Raw genomic sequence first — 21,166 nt, 5'->3', positions numbered from 1 at the left:
CAGCTCACTGACAGATGAGCACTGCAGAAGGTACTGCGCGAGCCTTGTTTCCCTGCTACCGCAGAATAGAAAACCCCAAGTGTAAAGTTACTTCCCAGCGCCAGCACTTTAACTATATGCAAACGTTTAATTTGCTTTCAAATTAGTTATTTATAAATCTTTCATATATTGCTTTTATTAGACTAAGAGCTCAGGACTGCATCCCGGATTATACCAACACTTTGCAGCAGCCGCGCCAGGCAGTGAGAAGTGCCGGCTGTGGCCTTTTTGGGTACTCCCCAGCAAGGAAGAACCAAGGAACTTGCTGGCTTTGTGGTTGCGAGTCCCCGTGGAGTCCCACCGTTCTGGTCCTGTAATGTCATGCTGCTGATTCGTTATTTCAAGTAAGATGCTTTTTACATCACTGTTATCACAGTACTGATTAATACTAACTGGCTTCATTCAATTGATTTATCATCATTATTACAAATCCAATACTTGAAATTTTAAGACAACTTTTAGTATGTTTGGAATAGCCAGCTGTTTCATTTCTGTCAGTCTTTAGGGAGTCTTAGTTTAAGCTGGCTATTGTTTGAGTTGCTTATGCTCTAACATAATTGCAAGTGTGTCTTTAAATGATTAAAATTTAATATGAACGTTCAGACATCGCATAGCTATAATGGAAGAGGCAAAAGCGTTCAAAGGTTAATTTTTGCCTGTGATGGGTAACTGAAATTCTGCAGCTCCTGAAGCTCTTCACAGCCTCCCAGGCACAAGTGGCCACAGAGCTGAGCAGAGACCCATTGCCGGCACAGGAAGGCAGGGATCTTCGTGTCTGTTTGCTTGTGATTACGTTTCCTCTTTGGGGATTCTGGCTGTTTTGCAGGTGTTTCTGATGCTCTGCATCTCTCTGAGCCATGTCCTGCCACCAACTATCCAACCGGTAATCAAGGGCTGGTGTTTATTTCCTGAACAACCTGTTCAACAGGTATCTCAGTGTGGACAGAGCCCTAGCCACCAACAGGATGCCTTCCTGCAGTGGTCGCGACTGTGTGAAGACACATGGAGGTAAGAGCCACTATAGGATGCTGTGGGACCCCAGGGATGCTCTGGAAACCCAGGAATGCTGTGGGATGCTATGGAATCCCAGGGATGCACTGGGCTCCCAAGGATGTAGTGGGATGAGCAGAATCCCTGGGATGCTGTGGGATGAGCAATATCCCAGGAAGGTTGTGGGATCCTGAAGTGCTGCAAGATGAGTGGGACCCAGGGGTGCTGTGGGACCCCGGGGAGGCTGTGGGACCCCAGGGGAAATGTGGAACGAGCAGGACCCCAAGGGGGGCTGTGGGACCCCCAAGGGGGGCTGTGGGAGCCTGTGAGTGCAGTGGGACGCCAGAGATGCTGCGGGACGAGTGGGACCTGGGGGGTGCTGCGGGACCCCGAGGAGCTCGCTGCGGCCCATCTGCGGGGCCACCCGGCCCCGCTCCGCCTGCCCGGCGCGGCGGGCGGCAGGGACCACCCCCTCGGGGCCTCTCGGGGGCGGCGGCGGTGAGCCCCCCAGCCGGGACACGTCTCCGGCGGCGCGGCGGGATCTCCCGATGCCGGTTCCCGCGCCCCGGCCCGGCCGGACCCCGCAGGCACCCGCCGAGCGGCGCCCAACGGCCCCGGCGGGGTGCGGGGGGCAACAGCCCCAACGGCCGCTCCCCGCTGCGGGCCCGGGCCGGGCCGGCCGTGAGGGGCCTGAGGCCGCTGCCCGCAGCGCGAGTTCCCGGCGTCCGGCCCAGCCTTCCCTGGCAGCGTCCTTCTCCCTGCCAATTTGCAAGTGAGATGCAGAGAATACCCGCAGGAGCTCGGGTGACTCTTAATCTTTTATTGCGGCGCAGGGAAGGGCTGGGGGTAACCAAGGGAATCAGTAGCTACAGCCCCGAAAATGCCTCGTCTGCTGTGATGAACCCTTGGCCGTTGTTGTCCGGATGGGAAAGAACCTCCGCGTTTCAGAAACAAATGATTTGCTAGTGCTTTTTCCTTAATATACTCATTGACCCCTTCCATCAGCAATTATTTTATTCTAGTTCCCCTGGAAAGGGAGGGTTTGTTAGCCTTGTTCTCTGATACACCTTCTAAAGATACAAAGAACCTATCAGGCGTTCCTCTCTCCTTGTGAAATCCTCATACATCTCACCTCCATCACTGCCGATGGTAAAACCACAGTACGTTCTTAATTTACATTCTGCTGCTGCTACTTAGAAAGAAGCTCAAAACATCACTTTTCTCTGATGTCTGTCTTTGTGACAAACCAGGGACAAGTGGAAGAAGCATTACAGGTTTCTTTTGCTCTGGGGGAAGTTTTGCTCTGGAGCCGTGCTGCTTGGCCCTGCTGGCGTGTTTCTGAAACACAGAAACTTAAACACAATTCATTCATCTTTAGAGTTTTCCTGACAGTTCAAGATCTCAAATTCAGGTCTGGCCCTGTGTCACATCTGACCCCTAAAGAGCTTGTGACGCAGACCACACCGAATTGAACTAAGTCAAGGTGCTTTTCACACAGGCAGCAATTTCTCTTCTGCTAACAAAAAAACATGGTCTGTACCATTATTCTAATTCTGACCCATTTGTGGAAAACATCTGAATTAATGTTCTCTGCATTAGGGTTTTGGTTTTTTTTTTTTTTTAGTTTTTCTTTTATTATGCTGGGTACCATTTGCCAATACATATTTAGTCCAAAACCAACACAACCATTGCTATGTGTTTTCAGAGTCCTGTCTTTAATATAGTATGCAGACATTTTAAATGTTTGTAAAATGTGAAAATTACAATTAAACAAACTCTTAAACAATCTAAGCAGAAAATTTAAATGGGTCTTTTAAAATAAATCCTTGAAATCTGGGAATTTTGTAGCCTGTGTTTTGCTTTTGTCTTTATCTCTCTCAAACAGGTTGCGTTAAAGTTAAATTTTGCTGCTGTGAATAGAGCTTGTTAACATGAAACTCACTGGCATCGTCTGCATCCAGGAGCACTATGGAGCAATTTTCAACATGGAGGAGAAATTGTTACGTGTGTCTGGTAATAGAAGAGAGTATTTCACTGACAGAAAACTTATACTGAGCGGGGTGGCAACACCCTGGCGCCAAACCTCTAACTCTAAAGTGAATGGAAATGCTGGGGCCCGGACTGAAAACCGAATGAGAGCAGTGGTGACAGGAGGTGGAGGCTACTTTGGATACAAGCTGGGATGTGCTCTTGCCAATGCAGGAGCTTCAGTTGTTCTGTATGACATACACAAGCCTGTCTGGGAAATTCCCAACGGAGCAGTGTGTATCCAGGTATGAGGAATTACATTTTTGCAACAAAGTTCATTTGCCTTTTCCATAACGCCTTACTAGTTTTCACAGAATCCGAATCTCTAATTGCAAACGATTGCAAATGTCAATAACCGTTTTAACGCTGTGAATATCCTACATGAGTTTTTGACAGGTGATTTTAGTATATATTTTTATATAAGGAAAACAATGAAACCTGTAATGCGTAGCACAGAGCAGCCACTTCACGTCCTGACTCTGCAGTACTCCTCAGGACCCGGTCACTGCCTTCCTCTGTGCCTTAGTGTAGCCACCTGTAGAATGAACGTAGGGGTGTTATGAGCCTTAATGAATGTTTTAAATACTGAAATGGCCTAGTGTTCAGTCCCAGGACGTACGGTAAGTACAATTATGTATGTGCATTCCCTCAGTGTTAACCCACTGTATGACACATGCTAACCTGCAGTTCGGATTTCAAGTCCAAGTATCTTTTCTTATGTATTACAGGCAGATGTGAGGGATTATGATGCCGTATCTGCAGCCTGTGAAGGGGCTGACTGTGTGTTTCATGTAGCTTCGTATGGAATGTCAGGAAGAGAGCAAGTGAGTCCAAATAGTTTTGTTTTTTTCTGTGTGACTACCCACACTGAGATGAGAGACTCAATGCTGTAACACTGCGTGTTAGATTTTATGTCTTCAGCTTATCCTGAGAGCTTGAATCCACATCCACGCTGGTTTGGTAAACTGCTCTGTGCAAACAGCTTACAGTACTGTTCTCCTAGTTGTGAAACGATTTCCTCCCCGTTAGAGGCTCTACCAGCAGCTTGGGAGGGCTTGTTGGTTGGCAATGGCATTGAACGGTTCTGAGATAGCGTGAGGACGAAAGGAAAGACAAGGGAGGCTGATTCCCTCCAAAACCCTGATCCTTCCCTGACCCTTTCACGTGGAAGTCCTAGGGGTAAGGTCACTGGGAGGAATAAAACCAGAACTAAATTATAAATAATTTTATATAACTAAATTATAACAACCGCTGTATTTCAAGTCTTCACTGTTTGCCATCGGGTAAAAAGCTGTAAGGATGTACTTATGTAGGGGACTGAGCCACAAATTTTATGATTACAGTTACAAATACACACCCACCCTTTTTTACCTTATTACTGAAGTTCCTTTTACTAAATTACCTTAGCTGGATAGAATAGCTCATTCAAAGCTATTGGCAGTTGAGCAATGCATGCTTGGAATTGCTCTGGGTAGAGGCAACTGGTCACTGAAGTGCTATCAAATCACGGACATTTAAGATATTGCTGCAAGATGTATAACTGGAAATACACATTCAGAACCACCGCAGTTCTCTCTGCTTCAAGCAGGCTAATCTGTAAAAAATACAAGAAAAATACAGGCATAGTTTAAAAATAATGATTTGACTTCTTGAAGTCTGAAACAGCAGTCTAAAAGAGCTTTTTTATAATTTAAACCCTTTACCTTTATTTGGGGACATTTATGACATCCCCCTGTGGTATTTAAAATGTATTATGATTAAAAAATGCACAATTTCTTTATTTTCCTAGTTGCACAGAGAAGAGATCGAAACTGTAAACATTCATGGAACAAGATTCATCATTGATGGTATGTATCTAACCTTGCCATCGGGTGTTAGTATAGCACATCAACATATTATACCACTTAGAAAAAGCCAGTTGGCTTTTTTGGCACACACTATTTTTTACCAAATACTTCACATTTTTGGCAGAAGATGAGGAAACATGTCATTGGGTTTTTTATGCTCAATTCTGCTATGGGGTGTGATATGAGAGCCAGCACTGTAGTTCACCTACTTCAGCTTTTTGGACCCATGTCTGACCTGATGTCAGAATCAGTATCCGTGTAAGGAGTTAATTATTTCCAGGTGTATTTTGCAGCAGTAAACCTCGTTGCCATCTAATAGCTTGTGCACAGGTAGTGGGCAGCCCTTGAAGCAGAAGGACTTCTGGCCACCTGCCTGGCTGGGGCTGCAGCCCATCTCGGCAGGTCGGTAGCCCTCCCAGAGGCACAGGGTTAGCTTACAGCACCCAAATCGGGATGTGCCAGGTGATGAAGCACTTGGCTCTAAATGGATGTCTTCCCTTTAAATCTGCTTTGCATTTTAAATCACCCAATCATAAAATTGAAGGATTTGCTCTTTTAAGATTTGTTAGTTTCTCAGGAAAAGCTCATACAAAATTTTACCGTATCATTTCATTTACGCTAAACTAATTTACTTTATACATTGCCGCAGCCTGCAAACAAAGGAACATCGCTAGATTGATATACACCAGTACAGTAAATGTGGTGTTTGGAGGGCTTCCTATTGAAGATGGTGATGAGGAAACCGTGCCATATTTTCCAATAGAAAAGGTATTTTGGATGTATTATATTTTCATGTTTCCTCTTTCTTTACTTTCTTGTTCTAAAAAAGCCTGAAGTTTTCATGACCTTGTTTTGCCAAGAAAGCAAACTCTTTACACTCTTTATAGATGCTGTTCACAACATTGACACATCAGTTTTATGTACATTGCGGTATATATTTCTTTGTTTCCTATCAAGGCCTTGGTTTTGGAAAATAACTCATACAGTGTCCTGTTAACATTAATGAAATTCCACCTGGACATAGGGATTGTGTTGTATGGCTTGGTGCCTCCTTAGCCATTCATTATTTATACGATTTGGCTGTTTCTCCCTTATCGAAGATGGCATAAATTCAATGTAGAGCTGATATGGAAAAGCAGCCTATTTTTGTATGCTTTTATTGCATTTAATTAAAAAGGAGAAAGCACTTCTGGGTGCTCTGCATACACAGTTGGCTTTTGTGTCCTTCCTCTCTCCATCAGGTACTTCACAGTCTTTCAAGAAGTAGAGATGGACAGAGGAAATACTGAGTAATATTTTGAATAATATATCAAATAATATTTTCTCTGGGACAGTGCCACAAGAAAGTAAACAGGATCATTCACACCAATTGTAATGTCTTCAAAACTTAGCTTTTGACTTTTCCGTTACCTGAAAAAGAAATCCAGATTACAAAGTAGTGATCAATTACATTCTTGGCAGCATTCAAAGCATACATATATTTATTCCTTCTCCAATGAGGTGAAATTAATTAACTGGATTTGCATAAACAAAAACACTTGCTTACCTTAGCAATATCCATGTCTTTTATCCTAAACTAATACCCCACAGCTTCTGTATTTTGAGGTATTTGTTGCCATCTTCTAAGTAAAAATGAGTGGAGAAGAGATGCCCCTCTGCTCTGTCATTTCAAGAACAGATAAAAACATATTTGCTTTTTCTCTGTAGCATGTTGATCATTATTCCAGAACCAAATCAATTGCAGAACAAATGGTCCTAGCAGCTAATGGAAGTCCACTAGCAGGTACTTATGTCTTAGCATGAATTCATAGTGGAATTTACTCCTCCTCTTCTTGTTCCTCACTAACATCCTGTGTCCTGTATCAATCCTTCAGTGGACAAGACCGTCCAGCAATTAGGAAATGAAGTTATCGACCCCCTCTCACAAACGAAAAGATTTTCACGTAAAAATTACTTTTAATTGTTTTTCGTTCCCACAGTGTCCATAAAAGGTGTTAGCATGGTAGCAATGAGTTCAGTATGTTAACTGAAAAGATGAAGACAGCTATAAATTAAACAAACCCAAGTGTTTAATGTCACTGTATTATGCAACATAAGTAAAACATGAATGCTGATTAAATTGTTACACACCACCCCCAGTTATATATTAAAATCTGAAGAAGCCACCTGATACTATAGCCTGGAATTATTTATTAGTACTTCCCAAAGTTTTCCATGTTGAGAAAGCCAGTTATACACTTGAATACTTAAGCTCACCTGTGAGATACTATAACTGCCAGTGCAAAACAAATTAATGTAAAGTGCAACACGATTCTATGTGACCCAGTGATACTGAGCTAAGTTTAGCTGTAGACAGCTTGCAGAAAAGACTCTCTTCACTTGATACCTGCAGAGAGCTATAAAGAGATATAAAGTCACTGATGGGCATTCCAGCCCTATAGAATTATTTCGTTTAAAAAATAAAGGGGTTTTGCCTTATTTCCTCTTTTCTCAGCAGCTCTTCACATCAAAGACCCTCTTAATTTTAGAAGTAATACACAGTTCTGCATTTGTCAATGAAATCAGAACCAGTCACTGTTCTGAACATCCTGTTTTGATCCCATGTCATAGCAGGATCGAGTATTTTGCATGTTGCCACGTACTATTAAGAACAGTTATTAGCAGATGATGAACCAGCCAACTGATATACTGGGGAAGTGACTGGATTTTTATGGTGGTCCTTACTTTCTCCCACTGAAGTTATCAAGAGCTTCTACAGCAGTTCTGGTTCTAGTGGGAGCTGGCTGTGCCTACTGTTGAGAGAACCTTTCAGCTCTAGTTCATACTGCTAGTGAGTCACTGTTTCCCAGCAATAATGTTGAGATTAGTTGGTTTCATTCCACTTTCCTACCACTAACTTGCTCACTTCAGCAAACTCCTCACCACAGTTGGCACATTGATTCGCTGCTTTGGCAAACAGACAAAGGACTGGTTAGAAAGAGGGTTTGAAATATCTGGTAATTTCTAGGAACCTGACTATGCTGGCAGGACTTCTCTGAATCTTATCTTGCTATTTTGTATGTTCTGATTCTGCTAACTTAATATCCAGCTACTAATTCCACACCTTTTGCTGTCTATTATTTTTTAAGATGGTGAAGTAATTTATTTCAGAGTAAGTTCTGCTACCACAGTCTTTGGTTCATACAAAGATATACCATAGTCATGTGAAAGAATGCTCTTATCAATTCTTTTAGGAGGTGGAATACTGTATACATGTGTCCTTCGCCCACCAGGAATCTATGGACCAGAAGAGCAAAGACACTTGCCAAGGCTAGCAGTATGTATTCTGATTTTTTAATCAGCAGAATTTTCTATGATATACAACAGCATCACTTCTTTGTGTTACAAATTGACTGACCTTCTCAGTGGGCAGGAATTCAACAATTCAATTATCTGTTGAGGACGTTATAACTTTTTTTAAGAGGCACTACATTATATCTGTAAAGAATGTATGGTACATTAAAAAAACCTTTTTTTGAAATACAACCACATATTAGTCCAGCTTTATAATTAAATGCTCACTATAAGATTCAGGCCAATCTATGATATTTCAAATGCCTGTTTGCATGCAACTTACACCAAATGGTTTAAAATATTAATGAAAAGAGATACGGCAAAATATCTTCTTTCCAGTCTCAACTATTAACAGCTTTCACTACCCAACGAAAGAAGTTAAGGAGTCGGAAGCACCTTCTGGTACAATGGGTTACTAAAGGGCAGACAGCTGACGTGTTCATGTTTTACTCTTTTTCACTTTTAAATTGTAGGACTAGCACAGTGTTTAGAATATGATCCCTGTAGAATTATATGAGTCTGTTATTTTAAAACCATCACTACAATATAACCTTACACACAGCTTTGAGGAAAGACTAGATTCAAGCTTACCACATAATAAATACTTTTGTTTTGTGGCTGAGGTAGGGAATTATATTGAAGTCAGCCAAAATATACTTTAGCATCTTCTAAGTAAAATAAGAATGGCAAATGTAATTTTAGTTAAACCTGAGATGTTTTCTTTAGTCCCTGGAAAAAAATTTAGTCTTTTAAAATTTCTATTTAAGATTTTAAGCTTATTTATTATGAGCCCATCTTAAGGCATTACGCAACTGTAACATTTTTCAGTTTCTAAAATGTACCCATTAAATGAAAAATGTGACACCTAGCATTACTTTCCATTTTTTCCCAGCCAAAGCTATTTGCTAAATTTGATCCGAGTTTGTAAATACTTTTGATCCATTCAGAACTGTATCTTACCTTTCCATACAATATTTTACTTATCCTTAGAACAGACTCATAGTTTTTGTAAATTAAAGATGTATTGTGTTCAATATGTTCTTCGATCCTTCCTCATGAGCAATATTTTTAGGCCTCTCTGCACTTCTCTTGATTCTTTTTAACTGATTCATGTATTTTTGTAAAGCAGAGACAAACCTCCATTGAGCTGGACAAGATGCACTGTACCTCATCCTAAAACCCCTTTTGCTTTGGTTTCATGTTTGTTTATATCTACAGAAGAATATTGAGAGAGGGCTACTTAGCTTCAAGTTTGGGGATCCTTCTGCGAAAATGAACTGGGTGCATGCAGAGAATCTTGTACAAGCTCAGATTCTAGCTGCTGAGGCTCTCACCCCTGAAAAGAACTACATAGCTGTAAGTAAGCAATGAAAGCACCAGTTTTCATTTACAGTGGATCCTGCCACTGTATCCTGTACTATAATAACTACTGTAGTAGCAGTAATTAATGTTTGTGTTGTGCTCCTTTAGCTTATCTTGTGTTCTGTGTTTTTAGTTGACAAATGTGTTATGAACAGTATGGGACCTGGCAGCATGGGGTGTGCAGTGTGTTAAGAGTTGGAATATTCAGTTCTGTAAGAATATCTCCATCTTTCCATTTTTGTAACATAATATTTGCTATTTCTGGAAGATGAGCAAAGAATGTTTGCTATGTGAGAAATGAAATTGGAAGTTGTCGTGGTTTAATCCCAGCTGATAAGTAAGCAAGCACCATGCAGCCAGTGGGATGGCGAAGAGAATGGAAAAAACCTTGTGGGTTGAGATGAAGACAGGATAACAAAGGGTAATGATACCACCACCAAGTGATGCACAAATGCAATTGCTCACCACATGCAGAAGGAAAAAAACACCCCGATGCCCAGTCTGTTTCTGAGCAGCGATCCCACCTCACTTCCCCAGTTCTATCCGGAGCATGACATTCTGTGGAAGGAACATCCCTCTGGCCAGGCTGGGTCAGCTGTCCTGGCTGTGCTCTCCTGGCTTCTTCTGCACCTGGCAGGGCCTGGGGAGCCGAAAAGTCCTTGACTTAGTGTAAGCACTACAACTACTCATCAACAACTAAACCATCAGTGTGTTACCAAGGTTATTCTCATCCTACATCCAAAACACAGCACTACATCAGCTACTAGAAAGAAAATTAACTTTATCCCAGCCGAAAGCAGGACAGAAGTTCAGGCTGATATATCCCCTGTTCCCCTGTATATCAATCCAGACTTAATGTTCTGAACTCTGATACTCAGTTCTTCCCGTACCATATGCAAATAAAAGCACATTTCCTTCAGGTTCATTGATTTCAAAAATAGTTGCAACTGTTTTCCTCCTTGTGAGCACCGTTTTTTATTTGACCTAGAAGCACTACCGTTAAAGAATATGAGAAAGATTTTCAAAGTAGATTAAACTACTTTTTCTAAAACCCTAAAAGCAAAAAGGAAAGAGGTAATTTGTGTCAGTACAGATGTTAGGTACAGGCACATCTGCAATAAATAATTTATACCATGTTAATCACATAAATCACTTGTCCACCAATTTCATTGCACATGTTAGTGAACTGATTGAAACACCTGTAGGTAGTTTGTTGGCTTGTGTGTACATCCATGCATATTTTATATTGCTGTATTATTCTTAAGCTATTCATAAAGAGTGAGATAAAGAAGTCAATATACATGCAGTATTATTTTTACTAACTTGTCTCTTCTCTACCTCTTTAACAGAGTGGCCAGGTGTATTTCATTAATGATGGTGAAAAATTCAACCTTTTTGAATGGTTAACTCCACTTGTACGTACAATATATACTTTATCTCCAAATGCATTAATTTCTTTGACTGTGTACAACTCCAGCTCTTGTGTACATGTTACATTTGGTATGTTTGCTTTGGGTGTAAGAGTTCCGTTCTGAATGTGGTTTTCATTCCCGCTTGAAGTTCAGTGTGATTAGCACTGTAACAAAGCCTCCCTAAAATATTACTTTAAAGCAACTGTCTTAACTGAGACCAAAGGTCTCTTCTAAACCAGTATCCCCTTTTGAGTTGCCATTATCTGCATTTCTGGGGCATGCATCTGGTAACAGTGGCTATTTTGAGTGGACAAAACCAGAAATCCTTATTATTAAACTGTAATATACATTCTTTTCAAAAGATAATTTTATTGTTAATGATGGGTTCTAAACCATAAATATGTCACAGTGTTAAAGCAGGTCTCAGCACACCATCAACTATTATAAACGTTTAATTGACTATTATAAACATTTTTTTTTCCTTTTTTTAAGACTCCCACTTGAAAATTTCATAGTGTCTGCATGTCACATTTAACTGGAATCCCCTGAAAAATTAAAACTCCAATACTAACAGCAGTGATTAATTTTATCAGTAAATACTTCCACAAATGTCTTCTGTATTGAAACTTTAAAACGTATTTGAGGTTTCTGGTTTTTTCACTGTTTTTTAAATCTCTTTCAGTTTGAAAGATTAGGTTGCAGTAAACCATGGATACGTATTCCTACTTCCTTAGTTTATGCATCAGGTAAAAATATTTTATCAACATTCCTCTTTCCTGTACACACTGCTCTCAGTCCTAATTGCAATATAATGTGTTTTTTTATTTGCCCACAATTTTCATTTTCCTGTATAAAAATAATATGCTGCAGGCTCATTTAGTGTGCAGCAGTTAGGGGTGAAGTTCAGCTCTATGCAGTGTGCTGAAACCAGAATGATCTATTTAAGTCCCACAAAACCAGATTTTTTGTAGTACTTAACAGATGTATAACTTTGTGGAGTTAATGGTATAAATATAAGAAGTTAAATGTAAAAATCCATGACTTCATGGAATACGCTGAAGAGTATCTGCTTTGCTGCATGGGTAAGTTTATTGTTCTCCTGCACCCCATGCTCTCTCCAGAATCAACCCCCCACGTGCAGCTAAGACAGAATCCACCTCCGAGTATTTTGTTGTTACCACATTTTTTATGAAGTCTCACAATCTTTTCCCTAGACCCGTCACCAGCCCTTTTCACACAAGCGCCCTAATTCAGGCTGCTGAACTACTAAGCTTAAATCCAACCTGTTGTGAGCAAATACTCCTGCTGATGTTAGTAACGGTGCCCTGAGCTCTCAGGCATGTGATTATCCTCCAGTATCTTACACAGTGCGAGATATGCCAAAATCGTAATGGCAAAGCAATTTACTATTCTTGCCTCAAGTAGAAATCTTTTGTTATGCAGCCATGATAATGGAATATCTTCATCTGATGCTGAAACCATTTGTTGAACTGTCCCCACTGCTGACCAGAAATGAGGTAAAGTCTGTGTTTGTAAACTCCCCTTAATTCTCACAGGATCCATCCATACATGTTAATACTGAGGTACAATTTAAGATTAAGTCGGCAGAAAGTAAAATCCACCCAGTACTACTTCAGCCTCCAGTTACCAGGGCAAATGTGTGCGTCAGGTACATTTTATGCAATCTATGATGCTTGTTACCATAATCTTTGAAAAGAGAAGAGCTTAAGCTTGCAATGGGGGAGAGGCTGCTTCAGCTCCTTCCTTCCAAGGCCCAGTATCCTGTATGGCTTTGGCTGGTCTGGTGGGCCCTCATATCTGAAGATACTTGGGCACCTAAGAGATGGCTTTTAGCTGCCCCCTTAGGTACATCAACAAGAGTGCAGAACATTTTTTGTGGACGTTTTCAAGACTAGAAGATTCTGCTTTGCAGCTGTTACTGCCTCTTTGGGCTTTCAAGATACTCCTTTTGAGTGAACAATTTTAAAAAATTATGTGACATATGTCAGTAGGGCATTGAGACAATGTTGTGGTGGGGTTTTTTTATTTTACATTTCCTTTAACTATGTCTTTGCTACCATTTAGAGACTTTGTTCCAATTTCCTATGTATTCATATCTTTGTATGTTGACTCTTTTGCCCTATAGGTACAGAACATTTCTATAACTCATACGTTTCGAATAGACAAGGCACGGAGTCAGCTAGGGTACAGCCCAGAGAAGTTTGCATTTGCTGATTCTGTGGACCATTACATTAAAACAAGACCAGAAGCCCAGAATCATCACATCTTCCTCAAAGTTTTGTTTTCTTTAATTATTAGCTTAAGTTTGATCTTTCTTTCTTTAAGATTTGATGGCCTTTCAGTTTTGCATTTTTTTAAAGAAACACAACACTGACTTGCATAAACTGCAGACACTCAGTCACAGCACTGCTACCTGGATGGTTCTAATGCCCTCAATAGTTACTGGCCCCAATGCAATAAACAAGCAGTTATTTTTAGATTTAAAAACAAAATTGTACTATCAGTAGCTGTACTTGAGAAAATACAGTAAACAATTACAGCCAAACCATTGAAACACACTGGAGTCAAGATTGCTGTATCTATTTCACACTAAAAAAACCAACTTTCCAAATTGAATGCTGAAGTAAATGAGAATCTGCAGAAAGAACAAGAGCTACAGCCAGCCTGCAGTGCTTCACCGGTGAAGGAAAATGGCTAAAAGGAGACAGATTTGCCACAGCTCACTGCCTCAGGGAACCGAAGAACAAGCAAAGGGATGGACAGAACAGATTACTGTAAATAAGACATACCAGCTGTACAGAGAGAGTTCACACCGTGTGAATTTCTTTTGTGAATTAGCTGTATCATTGCATACGAGGGAAAATAAAAGTGTACTTGAAACTTTGCTGCAGTCAGTCCCATGCCCCTGTGCACACCGTTCCAGAACTGTTTCCCCGCCCTACCCCTGGGGTGCAGAGCCATCTGTGACAGCACCCTGCAGCACTTCACAGGCCTAGGGAATACAGGCAGGTAGGATTTTTCATGAGTCAAAACTGTACTTTAGTTAAATTGGAAGTTACTAAGTTAAATGCATTTATGTCACAGTAGAGGAATCTGCCACTATGGGTTGCACTCATCTTTGTACTGCTGCCTTTAGCTCCTGTAGTTATCGAGGACAACAAAGTTTAGTTGCTTATCAGCTGCACTTTAGGTGCAACTATGTCTTTCACCTAATTCCTGAAGTATAGCAGTTGTACTGAGCAAATCCCTGCAGTAGCTGGTGAACAATGTGCTTTTTCAATTACTGATAAGCTAAAATGGGCCTAAAAATGGGGTCTGGAAGTCCCCACTCTCTCCCATCCGCCACTCCAGCTGGCAATTTGTCACAGCCATCTCCCTGCCCTCTGCACCTCATCCAGCCTGTAACATGGGGAGGGAACAATCAAGAGCAGGATGCCAGCAGAAAGAGCAAGTTTGGGAAAGGAGACAGGACTGGAGGATGAGGGAACTCTAGAAGAATCGAGGAGGAGTTGGGAATCACAGATAGATTTGAGAACCTGGGAGAAGGTGAGAGGTTTAGACCTCACCTCAGGCCAGGCAGCAAAGGCCAGGTGCAGGGCCTGTGGGTTGAGGGTGCAGTAACCCAAACCCAGCACGGGAAGGCTGAACTGCCACAGGGAATATTTCTGACTTTAAGCCAAAAGACACGCGAGGAAGTGAGGCCACTTTCCTCAGCACGTACCACAGCTTTCTGTACTTCGATTTTAACGAGCGTGACTGGCACCCCCCACCGCCCTCCTCGAGCGGCCGCGGGGTGCCGTGCCCGGCCCAGCCGTACGGTCTCAGGGCCGCTCCCGCCCGCCGCCCCCGCGGCCTCACTGGCCGGGCAGCGAAAAGGAGCCGCAGCCGCGGCGGGGACAAAACAGCTTGGCAGCGGTGGGATTCGAACCCACGCCATCGAAATGACTGGAGCCTAAATCCAGCGCCTTAGACCACTCGGCCACGCTACCGCCTGGGTGCTCAGGCGCCCGCCAGGCCTCTTTCAGGGGGGCGGCGCCGCCGCTCTGCCCACCCACCTCCACATGCCGCCCACCTGTGTCTCCGCTACCACAACGCCCTCGGGCGCGCCCGGCGGGCGCCTTCCCTTCCCGGGAAACGCAACTAGTGCAGCAGGCGTGGTCTCCTCACTCTCCAGCGTAGGGCTCCACGGCCGGGGCTGCCGGGGGAGCCGCCGGGGCCCGTCCCGCCGCTCGTCCCCCTCCCCAGTCACCGCCGGCTTCCCGCGGCCGGGGTGGGCGGCGCGCGCCCGGCAGATGGCGCCGCTGCTGCGCGCCTGGCGCTGGCTGCACACGTGGCCTGGGCACCGCCCGCGCTGCCCCTGACCCACGCCTGGGCAGGCCGGGGCGCCGTTCTTCTTCCCCGGGACCCAGCCAGCCCCCGGGCCTCGGCCCCTCCTCCCCGGGGCACCGGCCGTCGCTCCGCGCCTCGGGGCGCTTTGTTGGCTGCAGGCAGGGGCCTGTACCTCGGCAAGGCGCTGCCCTGGGGGCCTGTTCCCCACAGCAGCCGCGGTGAGAGCGCCAACTTGGCCTCGGAGGGCTTTGCCCTGCAGCAGGGACCCGCCACCCCAAGGATGTCCTTGCCATGGCCACGCAGGGATAAGGGCAGCCTCCACAGGTGTGCGCACACCTCCCTGTCAGGAAGAGGGTCTGGTCTGCCCCTGTCCCACAGGCAGGAACCCTGCTGCCTTCTCTCAGGGGCCACAGTGGCCTCCTGGCCTGCTGCAGCACGAGTACTGCCCGCAGAGCTGCACCCCGGAGCTGCCAGCGCGCTGCGGGGCTAGTGACCTTCCCAGCCAGGTGCTGACTCGGCACCACAGTGTGTCTTCAGCTGAACCATTCCCACCCAAAGAGGAAGGCCCCTGACTCCCCTTACCTGGGTGCTGCTCAACATGGGGCTGCAGAGGCTGGTACAAAACGCAGCTGGTGACCAGGGCTCTCCAGACAAAGCTCTTGTCTTATGGTGGTGGTGCCGCACTTACCTGCTGCTCCTGAGCTCTCGCATGGTATAAGCAAGGGCTTTCCCTGTCCACCTCGATGAGGGAGCTGGGTTTGGCAACCAGAGCCAGGTTCAGGCTGTCACTGGTGAGTAGAAAGATGAATTCTCTTACTCTGGGAGGCCTGCAGGAGGAATTTGTATAATTACTTTGTGGACAGAGCTAAAAACATTAGGACTAAATGCTCTGCCATTAAAACACCACCACAGAGAACTGATGTGTACCATTGCTCTTCTTCCCTTAGGAAGTCATGCACTGGTGCTCCAGGAAGCGTGTATGCTATATGCACCTGCCATATGGCTCAAGTGAGGTTTATGACCAATGGGATTTACCTTGTACGAAGGGAGTCATATGAATATGTAGGCACAAATTGTCAGAGATTTACAGGCATTGACATTGATTTACAGGTAATTTTTCATCTGGATTTTCAAACAAATGCAGAACAAAATTGCTCTGAAAGTTCGTATTGTCTGGGGTGTGCTTTCCTTTCTCCTTTCAAAACGCACAGTTCCCTAGAACAGCAATTTCTAAACAGAACCTCATTTAACACAAACATACTGAAACTTTACAAGCTTAGAAACTTTACAATAAATGTGAATCAAACTTTTGACGTGTTAAGGATATAATAGGTGACATCTAAACAGAGAACAAACTACAAGATGCGGCATCTCTGGGCTAATACCTAATTTCAATAGATACATCTATAGTATTTCATCAAACACTTTTTCATCATCATTGATCTGTTAAGAAAATGTTGTAGAGAAGCCCTGGACTCAAACCTGAAATTAAGTGCACCCTTGCATCGGGGTACAAGAACTGGCTTATTTAAAAGCATGAGAAATGTGTAGCTTGAGACAGTATAACCTATGTTCCTAATCCAGCAAAACCCTCTCCGTGAGGTTATATAGCATTATACAGCCATATGCTGCTGGGTCCCTTTTAGTGAAAAATGAGGCTGTGTATCTACTCGAGTTTAAAGCCAGTTACTCTTGTGACTAGAGCAGTTGTGCTCATGTATCACACCGGTAACAGTATTGTACCGTTATCAGTAGCCTATGATAGCAGATGGTGATTTTTTTTTAACCATTATCAACACATTCTCATGCAATGGGAACTGGGCATCTGGCTTCCACCAGGCCTTCAGAATTAATTTGATGAGTCTGCCCTCTTCCCAGGCCATGCTGTGAAGCATCCCGATGGCAGCCCTGCCTGGTGCTGCTCTCCCCAGCGTGCTCAGCTGGGAAACAGGGAGACGCGTGCTCATGTGCTGATAGGGCAAAAGTACTCAGTTTTTGATAGCTGTTAATATTTACAATGGTGATTTGCAGCTGGGAAATGAATAGGACCTCAGGGGTTTTCTGCACGATCCACAAATGTTGTTAATGAGTTTAATTTGAGCTTAAACTCTGCAGGAATTTGAGGCTGCCCAGAAATGTGCCTGTTGGAAGCAGCATTAAATGGAGGCTCAGTCAAGTCTGCACTTTACATTCTCAAACAAGGGCTGCATCCTCAGCATAGTGCTGGAAATTGCTGCCAAAATTACAGGTATTACCCTCAAATCGCAGGCGGCATTCCTGCACGCGTGTGCTGCTCCCTCTCATCTGCAAGCTAAGATACAGTTTGTGTATACGTAATGGTGGTGGCAGACAGGTGTTCCTGGCAGAGAGTCAGAGCATCTGCTGTGTGTTTTTAATGAAATATTAGTAATCTTCCTCCTGAAGATTATCTCAGCACTACCATTGCAGCAGCATTTCTGTGTTGCCTCCCTCTTTGGAGAGCACAGGAATTGCACGTTCTGTCTGTGATGCCACAAGAAACCTTCCATCTGTCACAAAAGACGGACTCACATCTTCTAGTCTTGGTTTTTGTAACCCCTACTCACAGTAAATAGCACTAATGAGGATTATTTATGTGAATAAATCCCAGAGGAGGGCCACGAAGCTGATCGGAGGGCTGGAGCACCTCTCCTGTGAGGACAGGCTGAGAGACTTGGGATTGTTCAGCCTGGAGAAAAGAAGGCTCCAGGGAGATCTAATTGCGGCTTACCAGTACCTGAAGGGGCCTACAGGAAAGATGGTGAGGGACTGTTTGTCAGGGAGTGTAGTGACAGGAGAAGGGGTAATGGGTTTAAGCTGAAGGAGGGTCGATTTAGATTAGATGTTAGAAAGAAATTCTTTACTGTTAGAGTGGTGAGGCACTGGCACAGGTTGCCCAGAGAGGTTGTGGATGCCCCATCCCTGGAAGTGTTTAAGACCAGGTTGGATGGGGCTTTGGGCAACCTGGTCTGGTGGAGCGTGTCCCTGCCCGCAGCCAGGGGGTTGGAACTAGATGATCTTTAAGGTCCCTTCCAACCCAAACCATTCTGTGATTCTATGATTTATTCTATGAATACAAGATTCAGTGACAGTAAAAGGGGCAGACTCTTTGCAGGCTGCCAAGTAATAAAATTAAGCCAGAACCTATTTACATTAATTTCCATGTAACCCATGAAAAGATAAGTTTTGTTTAAATTTTCCACAAATTCTAGTTTGAGGAAAAGCTTAAACATGGGTGTTTTCAACCCAGCCAGCCAATGTTTTAGGAGGAAAGCAAATGTGGGTGCTTTGAAGAAATCTGAAGCCTGTGAATTCTTGAAATCTGGTGCATGCTACTGCCATTTCTCGTGGGGAAATGGAGTGCTGCGCAATTTAGTTTAGCTGCCATGGCCAACCTGAAACGGAGGGAATCCCTGTAGGCCCCACTGTCACTGTCTGCTCCCAGCCTTCCCCCAGGGCTGGGGTCCTCGGGGGGCTGCCATGTGGTGGGCCCTTCCTCTGGGAGCACCTGCCCTGGGAAACACACCTGTCGGCTCCAAACCCGAAGGAAGCAGAAATAAAACTGGTACACCACTCCTGCGAGCAGCGCTCAGCAGACCTGGCTTCATGCAACTTTTTAGCACGGCCGCTTTCCCTCCTGCTCCCTCTTCCCCGAGATTCCCCCATTTCTCACACCTAACAGTGCTAATCTGGGGGTTTCTCCTCAAATTTCTCAACGTTTTTCTCACAGGAATAAAGCGTCTAGGAAGCTATGAGCGGGTCCGCTCTGCCCGCCCCACCCTGAGGCACCGCCCGTCAGGGTGGTGGGCGGGAAGGCGGCGGCCGCGCGGGAGGTGAGGGGCGGCTCCACTGCCCGCCTCCCCTCAGCGGGGCGGCCCCGCTGCCCGCCTCCCCTCAGCAGGGCGGCTGCGCGCCCGCCTGTCGGGGGCTGGGCGGCGGCGGCGCGGTGGCAGCGGGATCCCCTCGCACCGGCTGGGGCGGCGGGGCTGGGTTGGGCTGCGCTAACCTGGTAGGTACCTTCGCGGTGCGGGGGCCGACACCGGTGGAGGGTCGGGCAGGCTGCTTGCGGGGTGAGGCGCTCAGGGCAGAATGGTGGGTGTGTGTTTAATTACAGCAAATGGTGAACATCTTGGCGGCTAGAGCCTTTAAAAGGCCAGCGGCCAAGCTGTGAGCTTCTGTGGTGACCTGAAAATGATAACCTGCTATTTTTGTATTGGGCAACGCTCCTGCACTTACGCCTGGAGATAATAGTTTAATCTATATACGTTTCCAGGACAGTGCAATTAATTTTAGGGCACGCCCATTTGAAAAGTCCCGAAATGCTGTCCGTAACTGTAGAACGGCCCGAGAGGAGAGCGGTGCTGGAGTGCGCAGGGAGGGCGGGGGGGGTAGAAGCCGCCCGGCTGTGGAGCGCAGGCGGGTGAAGGACTACCTGTGTGTGTGGTGACAGCCTGCAATGGCCTGTAGGACTGCTCGTGTTCGGATGATTTTTCAAATGCCTGAATACACATAAAGCGTGGGATTGATTAACAGCGTGGAGTACTGAGCAAATGCTTACAAAAAGTCAATGATAGTTAATTGTTCAGTGTATTTAAAGCCCGTTGAAATAACAGAGCTATTAATAGCAATGGAAGGACGTTTTAAAGTTATCTTGAAAGTTCCTTTTCTGTCCTTTTATACCCTTGTGTTTTGGCTACTGCTAATACAGTATTCATTTGCGTGTTTGGCAGAAGGGTGGACTTGACTCGGAAGGGTCGTCTCTGCGCTTTACTGCTTGCAACTCTAAAGCCATTTATGTGTTTGAAACCTCAGTGTGTTTCCTTGTGCTGGGCTTTGAGTCTCAAATGCTTCGTACTCTGAGCTGGCGTAGACTACCTCTCCAGTTCGCTTTATGAATTTTGCATCATTGCTCTCTAACACTCTCTAGCTAATGCAATGCATTATCCCAGCTGTACTTGCAGATAAACTGGATGTCATTTGTGCCATGGCGTTTGCAGTAGTGACACACTGGAAGGGACCTGAAGTAAAGGCTTCTCGTTAGAAGATCTGTACTTGATAAGACCAGGTTTGTCAAAGGTAGCCAGTGAGTTGAGACATTTCTGGGTTTTTTAATCTTGTTTTTTATCAGACCTCTTACCTTGACTCACTGAACCTGTTTTCTTGCCAGTGTGTGGTGCAGATGAAAATAGATGTTTGCTTCACAAGGGTCAGTTGGGTGTTTGGAAAGCACAGTAGTTCTGTAACGTGCTACAAGATGTTAATGTAACACGGTCCAGAACAACCCCACTGCTATGTAGCTTTGTGTCTGTAGTTCATAATGATGATAACAATATGTTGTAAGGTGCACAGCCTGCATAGTTGCTTAGGTTAAATTTCAAATCTGTATTTTAAAAGAATGTTAATCTGAAAAAAAGCGATTTCTCTCTTAAAAGAAAAAAACCTGCTTATTACTGCTACAGATTTACTGCTACAGATATACTGCTAGATGGCTTTAGCTGATGTGGTATTAAACAAAAGGGGATTTAGTATTATACCAGGGAGAGGGGAGTCATTCTTGCCTTAATGCTTCTCTACAAGAGAAGGTGGGACTTCCTCTGACCTAGGGCAGTTCCTGCTCCCCTGTCCTGAGCTAAAGTGGTGCAGAGGGCCCTAAGAAGTAGTTGGAGATGTTCCAGTTGTCCCTTCTTTTGTTGACGAGAGTATTCCTGTTGCTCAGCTCTTTGGGATGAATTAAGGCACGTTTCAATGCTGAGGCATTGGGGTCTTGCTCAAGGATCCCACCAAACC

At 44.5% G+C, this 21,166-nt stretch overlaps 2 protein-coding genes and 1 non-coding gene across 7 annotated transcripts in view; 2 read left to right on the top strand and 1 right to left on the bottom strand.

The window, feature by feature from the left end:
- The first annotated feature begins 964 nt into the window (after window positions 1-964).
- On the top strand, window positions 965-13,792 carry LOC104643997 (putative short-chain dehydrogenase/reductase family 42E member 2). The gene is made up of 12 exons (XM_075767504.1): window positions 965-1,047; window positions 2,915-3,302; window positions 3,786-3,881; window positions 4,847-4,904; window positions 5,554-5,672; window positions 6,612-6,687; window positions 8,138-8,220; window positions 9,456-9,593; window positions 10,949-11,014; window positions 11,694-11,757; window positions 12,455-12,528; window positions 13,158-13,792. The coding sequence occupies exons 2-12, from the start codon at window positions 2,961-2,963 to the stop codon at window positions 13,404-13,406; spliced, it is 1,365 nt and encodes a 454-aa protein (XP_075623619.1). The 5' UTR covers window positions 965-1,047; window positions 2,915-2,960; the 3' UTR covers window positions 13,407-13,792.
- A 1,147-nt stretch (window positions 13,793-14,939) lies between these two features.
- TRNAL-UAG (transfer RNA leucine (anticodon UAG)) lies at window positions 14,940-15,021 on the bottom strand. Its single transcript has one exon. It is a non-coding gene; the product is annotated as a tRNA-Leu (tRNA).
- Window positions 15,022-16,009: 988 nt separating this feature from the next.
- Window positions 16,010-21,166, top strand: part of EEF2K (eukaryotic elongation factor 2 kinase) — a 35,495-nt gene continuing 30,338 nt past the window's right edge. For 2 of the 5 annotated variants that reach the window (XM_075767066.1, XM_075767062.1), the window contains exon 1: window positions 19,253-19,388. The gene's annotated coding sequence lies outside the window, so the exon portion shown is untranslated. Of the gene's footprint in view, window positions 16,153-19,252; window positions 19,389-21,166 lie in introns of those variants that run through there. The other 3 variants (XM_075767068.1, XM_075767064.1, XM_075767065.1) reach the window with 3 other exon arrangements.

The sequence above is a fragment of the Balearica regulorum genome, chromosome 15 (assembly GCF_011004875.1).
Source record: "Balearica regulorum gibbericeps isolate bBalReg1 chromosome 15, bBalReg1.pri, whole genome shotgun sequence".
Classification (NCBI taxonomy): Eukaryota; Metazoa; Chordata; class Aves; order Gruiformes; family Gruidae; genus Balearica; species Balearica regulorum.
The sequence above is the reverse complement of the archived record's forward strand: the minus strand, read 5'-3'. Positions and strand labels throughout refer to the sequence as shown.